The sequence below is a fragment of the Bubalus kerabau genome, chromosome 2 (assembly GCF_029407905.1).
Source record: "Bubalus kerabau isolate K-KA32 ecotype Philippines breed swamp buffalo chromosome 2, PCC_UOA_SB_1v2, whole genome shotgun sequence".
NCBI lineage: Eukaryota > Metazoa > Chordata > Mammalia > Artiodactyla > Bovidae > Bubalus > Bubalus kerabau.
Genome location: NC_073625.1, coordinates 129,694,810 through 129,707,777, shown reverse-complemented (window position 1 = coordinate 129,707,777; position 12,968 = coordinate 129,694,810). Strand labels below are relative to the sequence as shown.

Sequence of the window (12,968 nt, the reverse complement as noted above, 5' to 3'; positions counted from 1 at the left end):
TTTCACTCTCCTCTTTCACTTTCAGCAAGAGGCTCTTCAGTTCCTCTTCACTTTCTACCATAAGGGTGGTGTCATCTGCATATCTGAGGTTATTGATATTTCTCCCTGCTATCTTGATTCCAGCTTGTGCTTCCTCCAGTCTGGCATTTTGCATGATGTACTCTGCATAAAAGTTAAATAAGCAAGGTGACAATATACAACTTTGACATACTCCTTTCCCAATTTGAAACCAGTCAGTTGTCCCATGTCTGGGTCTAACTGTGGTCTCTTGACCTGCATACAGATTTCTCAAGAGGCAGGTAAGCAACCTTAGAGGCTTCTGGGTCACAAACAGCGGCCAGCCCTGTGAGGGGGTCATTCAGGCAAGAGAACTCTAGGCTTTTTGCCAGTTTCTGGGACACTGTGTGCCCAGTGGGGCCCATTCTGGACTCCCCAGGCCCTGGGTATGGTTCCACACAGAAAATAACATGTCTGTGAGAAAGATTCAAGATCTCAAAAAGCCTGTAAGAGAATAATGCTCAGCCATAAAAAGGAATGAAATACTGCCATTTGCAGCAACATAGATGGACCTAGAAATTATCTTACTAAGTGAAGTCAGATAAAGAGAAATATATGATATTACTTATATGTGGAATCTAAAAAAAGTGATACAAATGAACTTATTTACAAAACAGAAATAGACTGAGAGACACAGAGACAAACTTGAACAGGGGAGGAAGGGATAAATTAGGACTTTGGGATTAACACACACACACTACTATATACATATAATAATCAACAAGGACCTACTGTATAGCACAGAGAACTGTACTCAACATATTGTGATAACCTATAATGTGATCATCTTTTTTCAGAAAAGAATTTAAAAAAAGAATATATAGAAACACATATATGTGCTTCCCATGCAGTCCATGGGGTTGCAAAGAGTCGGACATGACTGAGTGACTGAACTGAACTGATGGGCTTCCCAGGCAGCATAGTGGTAAAGTATCCACCTGCCAACACAGGAGATACAGGAGACGCAGTTTCGATCCCTGCTTTGGGAAGATCCCCTGGAGTAGGAAATGGCAACCACTCCAGTATTCTTGCCTGGGAAATTCCATAGACAGAGGAGCCTGGTGGGCTACAGTCCATGGAGTTGCAAAAAGTCAGATACAACTGAGCATGCACACAGGCACACACATGTACTGAGTCATTTTGCGGTGCATATGAAACATTGTATATCAACTGTACTTCAATTTTAAAAAAGAAGGAAAAAAAGCCTAGAAGAACTTGTACATTTGCTTGCAGAAAGACTGCTGCTGCTGCTGCTAAGTCGCTTCAGTCGTGTCCGACTCTGTGCGACGCCAGAGACAGCAGCCCACCAGGCTCCCCCGTCCCTGGGATTCTCTAGGCAAGAACACTGGAGTGGGTTGCCATTTCCTTCTCCAATTGCAGAAAGACTAGAGGCTAATTAATACAAGTTTCCCAGCTGGAATTTTAGGCTGGAATTTTCCCAGCTCAGTTTAACAGTTGTGGATGAAAAAATTAATAGTCAATCTAAGAAAGGAATAGAAACTTTTATTAGAGCCAATCTGAGGATTCTAACCTGGGAGACAGTCTTTCAGAAAGCTCTGTTCCACCCGTTAGAGGTCAAAGCATAGTTACATAAGTTTTTGAGACAAATATACATCAAATGATGTATCATTGACAATTTACATAGTGCAGATCTGCACATACAAAGGAAGGAGTGGGTCATGTGTCCTCACGGCCCATTACAAGATTAAGAACCACGGCTATCTTTTAAGGAGGTCTGGTTACTGCACCACACACTCTCAAGGGGAGCAGGGAGACCCAAAGCTGCAAGGAAGTTTTTTGCTTAAATTTTTTCCTGTCTTGCCATAAAATAGGCATTTTATTTCATCACAGTGATAACTGATATCCTACTAATTAGAAATGTTGGTTCATTTTGTCCACTGGAAAAACCACACAAGATAAGAGCAGTGAGTTTCTACTTCATTCAGGGACAGTACTGAGGACTATGGCCCAGAAGACAACCTCTCAGAGCCTCAAGGAACTGCTCCTAACAGGTAGGGGAGGGATCAGTATGTATACACGTTTTTTGTGGAAAATTGTGTGTGCATGCACGCGCTCATTTGTGTCCAACTCTTTGCGACCCTGTGGGCTGTAGTCTCTGTCTATGGAATATTCCAAGCAAGAATACTGGAGCAGTTTGCCATTTCCTACTCCAGGGATCTTCCTGACCTGAGCGTCGAACTCGCCTCTTGGACATTGCAGACGGATTCTTTACCACTGAGCTTTGGGGAAAACACAGTAGTGAGGAAGGAAAAGCTTACTATTAATCACAAAGAAGAGATATCTCAAGGTAATGATTTTAGTGCTTATCTGTCTCTGTAAGGGAAGATGAAAGCCTCTGGGTCATTGAACTCCTTCCTTAGATATGCATCTTAACTACCTCGGGGCCCTTGCATCCAAAACACAGATTGCATCCTCCTGCTTTTCTATCCTGAGTTCCCCTCAGGGCGCACTGTCCCGGGAACTGCACGACCCGCTGTAAGTGGGGCTTGACTTAGCCCTTCATATAAGGAGATGATGAGTGACACTTTTTAAGAATAATTGTTATTGGGTATAGTGAATTTGCAATGTTGTGTTAGTTTCAGGTGTTCAGCAAAGTGAATCACCCTTACCCATATAGCCACTTTTTTTTAGATTGTTTTCCCATACAGACCATTGCAGAGTACTGAGTTCATTCTGCTATACAGCAGGTTATTAGCTATCTATTTTATAAATTGTACTGTATATATGTCACTCCCAGTCTCCCAATTTATCCTCCCCACCACCTTATCCCCTGGTAACCGTAAGTTTTCTATATCTGTACTTTGTTTACAAGTCATAGGTACATCTTTTAAATAACTCAAAGGATAAAAGATATTTCTTTCTTAGAAGTCAGATTTATTCAGGTATGATTTATATACAACATTCACTCTTGGAAGTATGCAGGTCAGTGATTTTTGACAAACACATTCAGTTGTGTAACTGTCTCCATAATCAAGATACAGAACATTCCCATCACCCCAGAAAGTTCTCTTGTGTCCCTTTATAGTCAACCCATAACCCTACTCCCAGACCTTGCCAACCACTTATGTTTTACGTCCTATAATTTTGCCTTTCCAAGAATATCACAGAAATGGAATCATATCGTATGTTTTGTTGTGAATATATATTTTCACTTCTTTTGGTTAAATACCTAGGAGTGAAACAGCTGGATAATATGGTATAGTGTTTAATTGTACCAGGAATTGCCCATGTGATTGAACCATTTTACATTCCCATCATCAGTGTGTGAGAATTCCAATACTTAGGTTCAAGACTTTGTTTTTAGCAATACTAATAAGTGTGTAGTGGTATCTCATTTTGACTTTAATTTGAATTTCCTAATCAAATTATTCTTTTTTAGTAAGCAATGTTTGTCTAGAGACACAGTGGGGTGTTTTTTTGTTTTGTTTTTTGGCCGTGCCACGAGGCATGCAGAATCTTGGTTACCCAATCAGGGATTGAACAGATGCCCCCTGCAGTGGAAACGTGGAGTCCTAACCACTGGCCAATCAGGAAAGTCCCTGGAAACACAATGTTTTAAAACTTGAGGCATCCTAGGTTGCTGGGGAGATCTTTCCTGGTCATGTGGCTGCAGGGGCATGCACTTCCTGCCTCTGGTCAGGAGAGGGCAGGAGAGGACAGAAAAAATGAGCTTCCCAGGTTTTGGACTGTCAGGGCCTGCATCAATAGTATAGAGATGCATTACTGCATTTATGGTTTTTCTCTCTGAACTGCTGAGAAGCTACCTCGTGAGACTTGACTCCCCAGATTAATCTTCTGACGTGATTCAAGGCCACACCTCTTAACCAACCTTATAAAATCCTAGGGACTGAGCTACCCAACTGAACCACATTGGTAGAATCCTTAATAAGTATACCCTCCAATGTCACGCATCAGAGCTTGTGTTAGGAAGAACCATAGGCCACTAAGCTGGCAAACTCTGTTCTTCTCCAACTTTTCAGGAGCTGAGAGAGACTGAGGCAGGTCTTTGTGGGCGACAAGTCTCCAGACTCCAGTCGGCTACAGGACCTCCTCTCTAGGACCTGGATGGGGGCAGTTCAGACGGGGCATGGCACAGATCTTCTGGGGCTGGGGCTTCCGGGTGCCCCCAAAGTTGTACTCCAACCTGAGCCCTGGGCTCCGCCCTGGCAGCTGGAACAAAAAGGTCCCGAGGAGGGTGGCAAACATCAGCAAGAGTTTCATCCAAGCCAGCTAGTCCCCTAGGCACACCTGATGCCCTGGAAGCAGAAGGAAAGGTCATGAGGCAGCAGGTGGCCCTTCAGGGGTCCCATCACACCCCCCACCCACAACCAGTGCTGCGCCCCATACCTGCGGAGAATGGCGGGAAGATGTCCCTGACCACAAAATTTACATCCTTGTCCAGGAGGTAGCCAGGGTTGAACTGTCGGGGGCTCCGCCAACACTCAGGGTCACAGAGCACAGATGCCAGGTTGGGCAAGATGATGGTGCCCTGCAGAGACGAGCTGGTGTAGCTCAAGTAACTCATTTGACCCAGCACCCAACCCTGACGCTGGGCTGACATGAGCTCAGAGAACACTAGGTGGGCAGGCGAGAGTCGCCTGGGGCCAGGGAGCCCCAAAAGATTCAGCAGAGGGGCCCTCAAAGAAGTGAAGTTGCTGGGCATTACTCTCCTGGCTATGGGGCACCTACCTCCATCCTAAGACTCCCAGCCTGGGCTAGACACAGCTCCTGTCTCCGAGGAAGAGGGCCAGTGGCTGGTGGGCATGACCAGAGGGCACCAAGTCCTGCACAGGGCAACAAACAGTGGCGGTGTGTGCGCGTGAGAGAGAGAGGAGGAATGGAATGGCAGGCAGACAAAGGGTAAGGAAGACTGAGTAATGAGGCAGAGAGAGAAGAAGAGACAGAAAGCTTCACTCCTTAGAATTAGGGAGAGGAGAGGGTGACCTCTAACCCTAACCTGAGCCCTCACTCTACCTCAAAGAAGTGAGTGACTGGAAAGAGAATCAGACTGATCAGACCAGAGCAGATAGGAGCCAACACTTGCTGTTGGTGACTTCTGCTCCGTACCTTGCAGGCCCTGGGCTGAGCAAGAGGCCCAAGGGGAGCCAGGAAGGGGTTTGCTGTGGCCTCCGGGACCTGGGACACACAGCCCCAGGGCTCTGAAGCAGGCCTCCTATTCTGCGGTTCTTTAACCAACACCAGAGAATCAAACCGGTCATCCCTGGGGGACTAGAGAACTGGCCACCTGATTCTTGGTTTTGACAAAGACATCTTAAAATTAAAGACAAAAACTCAGCAGTTTGAAGCCTGCACACCAGAGAGAAGCCAATGAGGAATGCAGAACACAGAGAATGTGTATACTTGTAGAAGCCCTCTCCCCTCTTTCTTCAGTTGATCTACTGAAGCCTACAGGGAGGGGCCTGACCCTAGCCATCCAGACCAACAGGCGCCCAGGCCTTCTGACTCCAGGGCTTCAGGCAGAGGCTTTTGCACAGGAGGCACTTGCTCCTTCTGCTGCCTAAGCAGGCTGTTTCCTAGTTATGGTTCTGGGACTTCCACCCCACACTCTGTTTTCCCTTCCTGGGATGAAGAAACCCCTGCATTACGGCAGTTCTTAACAACCTCCTTTGGATGCAAAGGCTCCGGGCAAGACGCTCTTTTCCCTTCAGAGTTATTTATGTCCTGTTCTGGGTGATGTTCTGGACTTCTTGCAAAGTGGCTGAGAGACCTCAACTCGCGCGACTGGCTCAGACATAGCCAGTACTTACTCAACAAGGCCAACCCTCCCTTTCCTCCAAATTATAGAACCATCTGCCTGCTGGGTGCCTCCTGGGGACTCTAGCCCAACTTCTTCCCTGTAAATGGCAGCTTGGCGTTTATAATCAAATAGAATGTCTGAGGAGACGGGCTTGATTAGGGGCCGTCGCTGTTGTCACTGTCACGCGACTGTCGGAATGGTTAAGAACAGTTTAGGAGTCTCTGTAACATTTAATGATCTACTGCCAAGCTTTGAGTCTACTTTCAGGAGACATCTCTTGCCCAGGCTGGGAAAGCTGGATATTGATTCCAGGCTGTTAATGGTTCCCTGGAGCTCTTATCACAGAACAAACTCCTAGAATCAATTGGCAAGAAAGGACTATTAATAAGGAAATTTCTAATGCCAGATGGCTTGAAACAGACCTGAACTCTAGTTCCCTCTTTTTCAATTTGACCTAATTTGGTATGACTCTTAGAGTCATACCTGGGGCCTCCTACCAGACTAACAGCAGAATGAGTTGATGACATGGTCCTGTCCTTACAATCCAGGAGACATTTAACCTCTGAACCTAATGGTCAAATACTGCCAAGGACTGCTCAGTATTAGCCAACCTAACAGAACAATAGACAATGCAAAACATCTCCATCCAACATGCTGGCTCATTTACTTTACAAAAATGGGATTTTTGGAGCAATATGAATGGCAGGGAGTATGGTAAAAAGGACAAAAAAAAAGTTGGAATCAGAAGGACATGAATTAAACTCAGTTAAGTTTCTTACTGTGTGTTCGGGGCAGTTACATGAGCTCTCATAAGCTATCTGTTTAAAAAAAGAATAACAATAGCAACAACATCAAAAAGACAGGATTATTATGAAGAAGAAAGTACATGGAGGCAGGTATCTCAAGTCTGATCAAATTAATAAGAATTTAATGATCACATCCTGCCAGGCCCTTGCAATCAAGTCTGCCCTGAACCACGGTTGTAAGAGTTGAACAAAGATTCTCATGATGGAGAAGATTGGGCTTCCATACCTTCTCTCTCATCATCATTTCCATGGTGTACCATCTTGTACCATCCAGGCATCCAGCAAGAACAGGCTGGAGCATCAGTGCTGAGCCAAAGCCCCTTTCTGAGGGAAGGCTTGGGGCTCTAGCCATCACCTCCATGCACTGGGTGCCAAGATGAGAGACTCTGCAACATCTTTATTAAAATTGGCAACCTTACCATCTGTGCTTCTTTAAAATGACACCCCACTCCCCAAATGATTCTTGATACCAGGCATCCACTCCCCATGAAACCCTCTCTCCTTGAGGGTGGGCTGTCTATAGTGACTCACTTCTGGCAAATAGAATATAGCAAAAATCATGATATCATGTGAGATTAGGTTACAAAAAGACTAAGGCTTCTGTCTTCTCACTTGCTCTAATGGAGTTCAGCTGTTTTAAGCTCCCCTCTGTAGATTCCCAATGTCAAGAAACTGAGGGTGGCCTCCAGCCGACTGCCCAGAATCAATCGTGAAGGTGTGGGACCTCCCTATGGAGCCTTCAGGGGAGAATGCAGCTGCAGCCCAACAACTTCATCATAGCGTCATGAGAGACACTGAATCAGAGCCATCTAGCTAAGCAGCACCTAGGCCCCTGACCCACAGACACTCAGATCTCTGACTCTCAGAAATGCTGTTGTTGTAAGTTGCTAAGTTTGGGGGTAATTTATTACATAGCAGGAAAGGCAGGCTTCCCAGGTGGTGCTAGTGGTAAAGAATCCACCTGCCAATATGGGAGATATAAGAGACACAGGTTCGATCCCTGGGTTAGGAAGATCCTCTGGAGGAGGGCATGGCAACCCACTCCAGTATTCCCGCCTGGAGAATCCCAGGGACAGAGGAGCCTGGTGGGCTACAGTGCATGGGGTCACAAAGAGTCAGACAGACTGAAGCAACTGAGCATGCAAAGAGAAGTAGACAGTTAATTATTTTTTTTTCTGTTAAACAATGATTTTATTGCTTTAGTACAATACACAAATTTATGCAACCAGGGCAGAGGCTGTGGATGACTTGTATTTCCAATTAGGGGGTAGGACTCGTTTGGTCTTGTAGTATCGAGCTAACCAGTGAATACAGCTCTCAATCAGAATCAGACGGAATTTAACATCTTTATCCTTTCTGTTCCTCTCAAGATGCTTCCGAACAGCAACAGCTTTCTTAGTTAAATGATAGAGATCCTCAGGGAGATCAGGAGCAAGTCCTTTGGACTTAAGAATTCTCAAGATTTTGTTGCCTGTCACAAAACGTACTTGTGCAACACCATGAGAGTCTCTCAGGATCACACCGATCTGTGAGGGAGTCAGGCCCTTCTTGGCCAGTTTGTAGATCTGCTCCTTCACGTCGTCAGAAGTGAGCTTCAGCCAGGTGGGGACGCTGCGGCGGTAGGGCAGAGCCGACTGGGACAGGCCCTTCCCGGGAGCGTGCAAGCGACCCATGATGGTGGCGGTGTGGCAGCAAAAGGCGACAGTTAATTCAACAAACATCTTTTACTTAGGATCTGTATGACAGTCATTGTGAAGACTGAATGCTGTAGTGGACACAAATCCCTTAACACAGTAAGGCTTGGCAGAGAGCAGGTTACTAGTTATTAGAAATTATTAGAACTCATTTCATGGCAGAAACCTGTCTCAAGTTGGATCACCAGAGAGCTATAAACCTCAACTCCATCCTTTTCTTTACTCCATACAAAAATGTATTCATGTCAAACTTACATCATTTAAAATGAGTTAGAGGTTAAAATTAAAAAAAATAATAAAATGAGTTAGAGGTAAGAAGCTACCATTTGGAAAAATATTCCTGTGTCTTTTAAAAACTCCTACTTAAGGCACCACTCAATATATATTGTCTACTGGCCTTCAAAAGTGTGTTATGAATGATGATCTTCATAACTTCTTGGAGGATAAGCCAAAGTTTTCCTCATACACATATGCTTGCTTTTATTACATGAGAGTCATAACTAATTTGGATTTCCTCTTTTGCCTTGACCCCAGGGTAGCTCAGACTCAAGTTTATATACATATACAGTAGCTGTTTTCGACCTAAATAGTTTTTAACTTTATTTCTCTATCTCTCCTTATTCAGTACTTGTCCTTTTAACCTCTAAAATCACTGAGGATGGTGATTGCAGCCATAAAATTAAAAGACGGTTGCTCCTTGGAAGGAAATCTATGACAAACCTAGACAGTATATTAAAAAGCAGAGACATTACTTTGCCAACAAAGGTCTGTATAGTCAAAGCTATGATTTTTTCCAGTAATCACATACAGATGTAAGAGTTGGACAGTAAAGAAGGCTGAGCACTGAAGAATTGATGCCTTCCAACTGTAGTGCTGGGTAAGACTCTTGAGAATCCCCTGGACTGCAAGGAGATCAAACCAATCAATCTTAAAGGAACTCAACCCTGAATATTCATTGGAAGGACTGATGATGAAGCTGAAGTTCCAATACTTTGGCTACCTGATGCGAAGAGCCAACTCATTAGGAAAGACCCCGATGCTGGGAAAGATCAAAGGCAAAAGGAGAAAGGGACGACAGATGATGAGATGGTTGGATGGTATCACCAACTCAATGGTCATGAATTTGAGTGGACTCCAGAAGATAGTAAAGGACAGGGAAGCCTGGTGTGCTGCAGTTCATGGGGTCACAAAGAGTTGGACATGACTTAGCGACTGAACAACAGCAGCCTCTTAACCTAATTATAAAATGAAAGAAACTAGACAGGCATTTCCAAGGATATAATACAAAATGCAGACCAAGCCTAAGGCACATAAAGTGCAAATGGCCTAAAAGTTTATAAGAAGGGTTAAGAAATACAAAACACCCATTTGGTGGAATATTATGCAGCCATTAATAGTGATGTGCACCAGTTGTGTTCAAATTGTGGTCCTGGGACCCAAAGCATCACCACCACCTGGGAACCTGTTAGAAAGGTAAATTCTAAGGGCTCACCCCCAGTACTCTGGGAATGGAGCACAGAAATGTCCATTTTGGGGCTTCCCTGGTGGCTCAGACAGTAAATAATCTGCGAGCAATGCGGGAGACCCACGTTTGATCCCTGGGTCAGGAAGATCCTCTGGAGAAGAGCATGGCTACCTACTCCAGTATTCTTGCAAGGAGAAGCCTGGTAGGCTACAAGTCCATGGGGCCACAAAGAGTTGGACACAAGTGAACACTAACACTTTATTTCTTTCTAATGTACATTTTAGTAAGCCCTGCAGGTGATTCTGGAAGTTTGAGAACCAATACTGAAGAAGAATCAGAATAATGAGTTAACTGACATGAAGGATTCAGAATTACATATTCAGCATAATCATAGGTTTATAAAAAAATGTGGACAGGAAAGATTGGAAAGAAGAACATTAAAATATGTGCAGGGGTACTTCTGAACAGTGCAGAACATTTAAAAATATCCCTAAATGAGTATATTCTTTCACAATCATAACCCTCTTGTCTGGAAAGCCATAGATGGAGATGGATGCGTGGATGACTGACAGAGAGCCGGCAGACAGGCAGAAGCTGGAGCGGGTGGCTGTGCTGGGCAGGCTGCCCAGCGTAGGGTGCTTTCTGCAGGCGCTGGATCAGTCATGAGGTCACACGGGGGCCACCTACCTTGGGCACAGGGTGGCCATGCACACGAGTGGAGGTCACACACTGGCGCACGGCACCTATGCAGCACTGCTGAGGCACTGTGCCTCGTGGAGGAGGGCGCAGGTGTGGGGCAGTTACTTGTGGTCCTTGTAGCAGATGGCTCCGGAGGTGCCCAGCACTGCGTCCAGTTCCTGCTGCACCCTCTCTGCCGGCAGCTCCGCGTGGGTCCCAGGACAGTGCTGCAGCCCAGCCTCCCCACCGTCCTGGTCTGCACCCAGAGATCACCATGGAGACTAAGGGCTCCTAGGTCGCCCCACCTCACTCAGCCACCCTTGGTCCCAACAGTGACAGGCTCTCTCTAAGGCAGAGCTTGTGAACAAGATTTTGCAGGGTTTGCTTCTCCAGGGGTTCTGGAGGGAAGGAGAAGGATCCGTATGTGAATACCCACTGTGTACCAGGTTTTCTATATACAAGGAGTCCTATGGAGTAGGAACGGTTTTCTCCATTTTACAGACAGGAAAACTGAGGCTGCAATCAGACAGGTATTCTACTGAAGGTCACAAGACTGGTGGAACCAGGATGTGAACTTAGATCATGGCTAGTCGGTCCCTGAGAGAACTCTAGCCACATTTTCTTTGTGATCTTGAGTACAGGGCCTGGCACTTACAGGTACTGAATCAGTACTGAATGAGTGAAATAATACTGCCTCATCTCACACTGGTTCTAAGTGGTTGAATTACTTACCGAGGATCACTCACTAAGTAGCCAGGAATAGAAGTCCCCTCCCTGCCCCCTCTCCCCCTTCTAATTCAAAGCCATGAACACTCCCCACACCACAGGGGTCAGAGCAGGGCCCCCCTTCCCAGGACTATAGACCAAAGCCAGTGACGGGGGCCAGTGCCTTCAGCCCAGAGGCCCACAGCCCAGGGGCAGTCAGCAGGGTGTACCCATTGGCCCCCTTAACATGGATGGCTCCATGTTGGATCATGTAGATGAGCACCCAGTACAGAGTGGTGCCCGTGGTGTCAGTGCCTCCCAGAAACAGGTCGACCACCACCTGGATCAGGTTCTCTTCATTGAATGTGGAGACAGGGTCATCCGTGGCCTAGTGGGTAGGCGGTGGAGAGGGCAGCTCCAGGTCTGAAGCTCTCCTTTAACAGAGCCCTGGGGTCTCCCTGAGTGAGGCCTGGCCAGTCCCTAGACTTGTGACCAGAATTCTCTGGGTAGAGGGAACTGCCCCAGGGGTGCTGCTCTGACATCAGCTAGGTCCCCTGCTTCCCACCCTACCCATGTCTGCAGGAGCCAGCATTGGCCTGGGAGAAGAAGGGAGGAAAAACCCAAATGGCGGCTGCTTTGGCGTGCTCTGAAAGATTTGAGGCCAGGGTGAGGACCTGAGGCCATGGCTTTGAAATGAGATGCAGCTGGGAAGACTGCCCCTCTGTACCTCCCCCAACCCCGTCCCTCCCCCTGCTCCGGCCCTCCCCGCCACCTCCAGCCTTCTGCAGCCCTCTCAGGCCCACCTTGATCTGGGCCAGGTAGCAGCTGATGAAGTCCTTGGAGGCCTCAGATGTCCTGAGTTTGTGCCTCCTGATCTCCCGGTGGATATAGCCCCGCACAGCCTTCTGGTACCTAAACATCTCCTGGTAGGGGCCAGGAAGGCAGTGGAAGGCCCAGGGGAACAGGTCATTTAGCTGTGGGGTAAGAGGCCTCCCCAGGGGCTGCTCAGGTGCTGGCACTGAGTCAGGGGAACTGAGAACGTTGCTGGGGATGCTGAAGGGGGCTGAGACCTCTGATGTGGGCATCCCAGGAGGAACCCAGAAACAGGCCCTGTGGCCCTCCTCCTGCCTAACTGACACTCACCTGGCTACGCCCTGGCTGAGGCCCCTGCCTGCATCAGACCCCCAGCTGTCCAATGACCCGCACATCTGCCTCCTTGACAAAGGCCAGGCCAAAGTTGATGGCTTGAATCAGTTCCTGGAAGAAGGGATCCTCCGAGAGGAAGTGGTGGCTGAACACGAGAGCCCCAGTGACTCTGGCCATGGATCTGACAATGGGTGCCTGAGAGTCAAAGGGTCCACCTGAGAGCAGAGGGGCAGGGCTCAGAGTGAGGAGGCAGAGAGCACTGCACCGAGCGCTTCTCCAGGCTGTATATGGCTGCTCATTGCATCATTCGTTCATTCTCAGTCCTCAGTTGTTCATTCAGCAAATGATTACTGAGCACCATCTATGGGCCAGGCTTCGTGATACAGGTGCTGGGTTTGCAAGGAGAGGTATTGGAGACACACACCACTTTAAACACACTAGAATGTGTGGCAGGTGTGTCCCAGCTGGGAGCAAAGGATGCAAGGACCTGGGATTCGGGGACGGCTGCTTAGCAGGTGATGTCAGCCAGGTCTGAGAGGAGCTGGGGTTTCTCACAGGGAGGGAAGGGGTGTGGATTAGGATATTCTAGAGGAGGAAGAGCATGTGCAAAGGGTCTGGTGTAAAAGGCCGAGATGTTG

The 12,968-nt window shown here is 47.1% G+C and overlaps 2 protein-coding genes and 1 pseudogene across 2 annotated transcripts in view; all 3 read right to left on the bottom strand.

Annotated features, from left to right (window-relative positions):
• The window catches only part of PARL (presenilin associated rhomboid like), a 138,088-nt gene that overhangs the window by 58,235 nt on the left and 66,885 nt on the right, over positions 1–12,968 (bottom strand). The window lies entirely within an intron of this gene.
• Positions 4,117–12,601, bottom strand: LOC129644475 (cytochrome P450 2J5-like; annotated as a pseudogene).
• On the bottom strand, positions 7,826–8,378 carry LOC129643816 (40S ribosomal protein S13-like). Its single transcript, XM_055568934.1, has one exon. The coding sequence runs from the start codon at positions 8,361–8,363 to the stop codon at positions 7,860–7,862; it is 504 nt and encodes a 167-aa protein (XP_055424909.1). The 5' UTR covers positions 8,364–8,378; the 3' UTR covers positions 7,826–7,859.

Bases quoted from the DNA above. Each gene is read 5' to 3' on its own strand.
- LOC129643816 (XM_055568934.1), bottom strand. From the start codon at position 8,363: ATGTTTGTTGAATTAACTGTCGCCTTTTGCTGCCACACCGCCACCATC.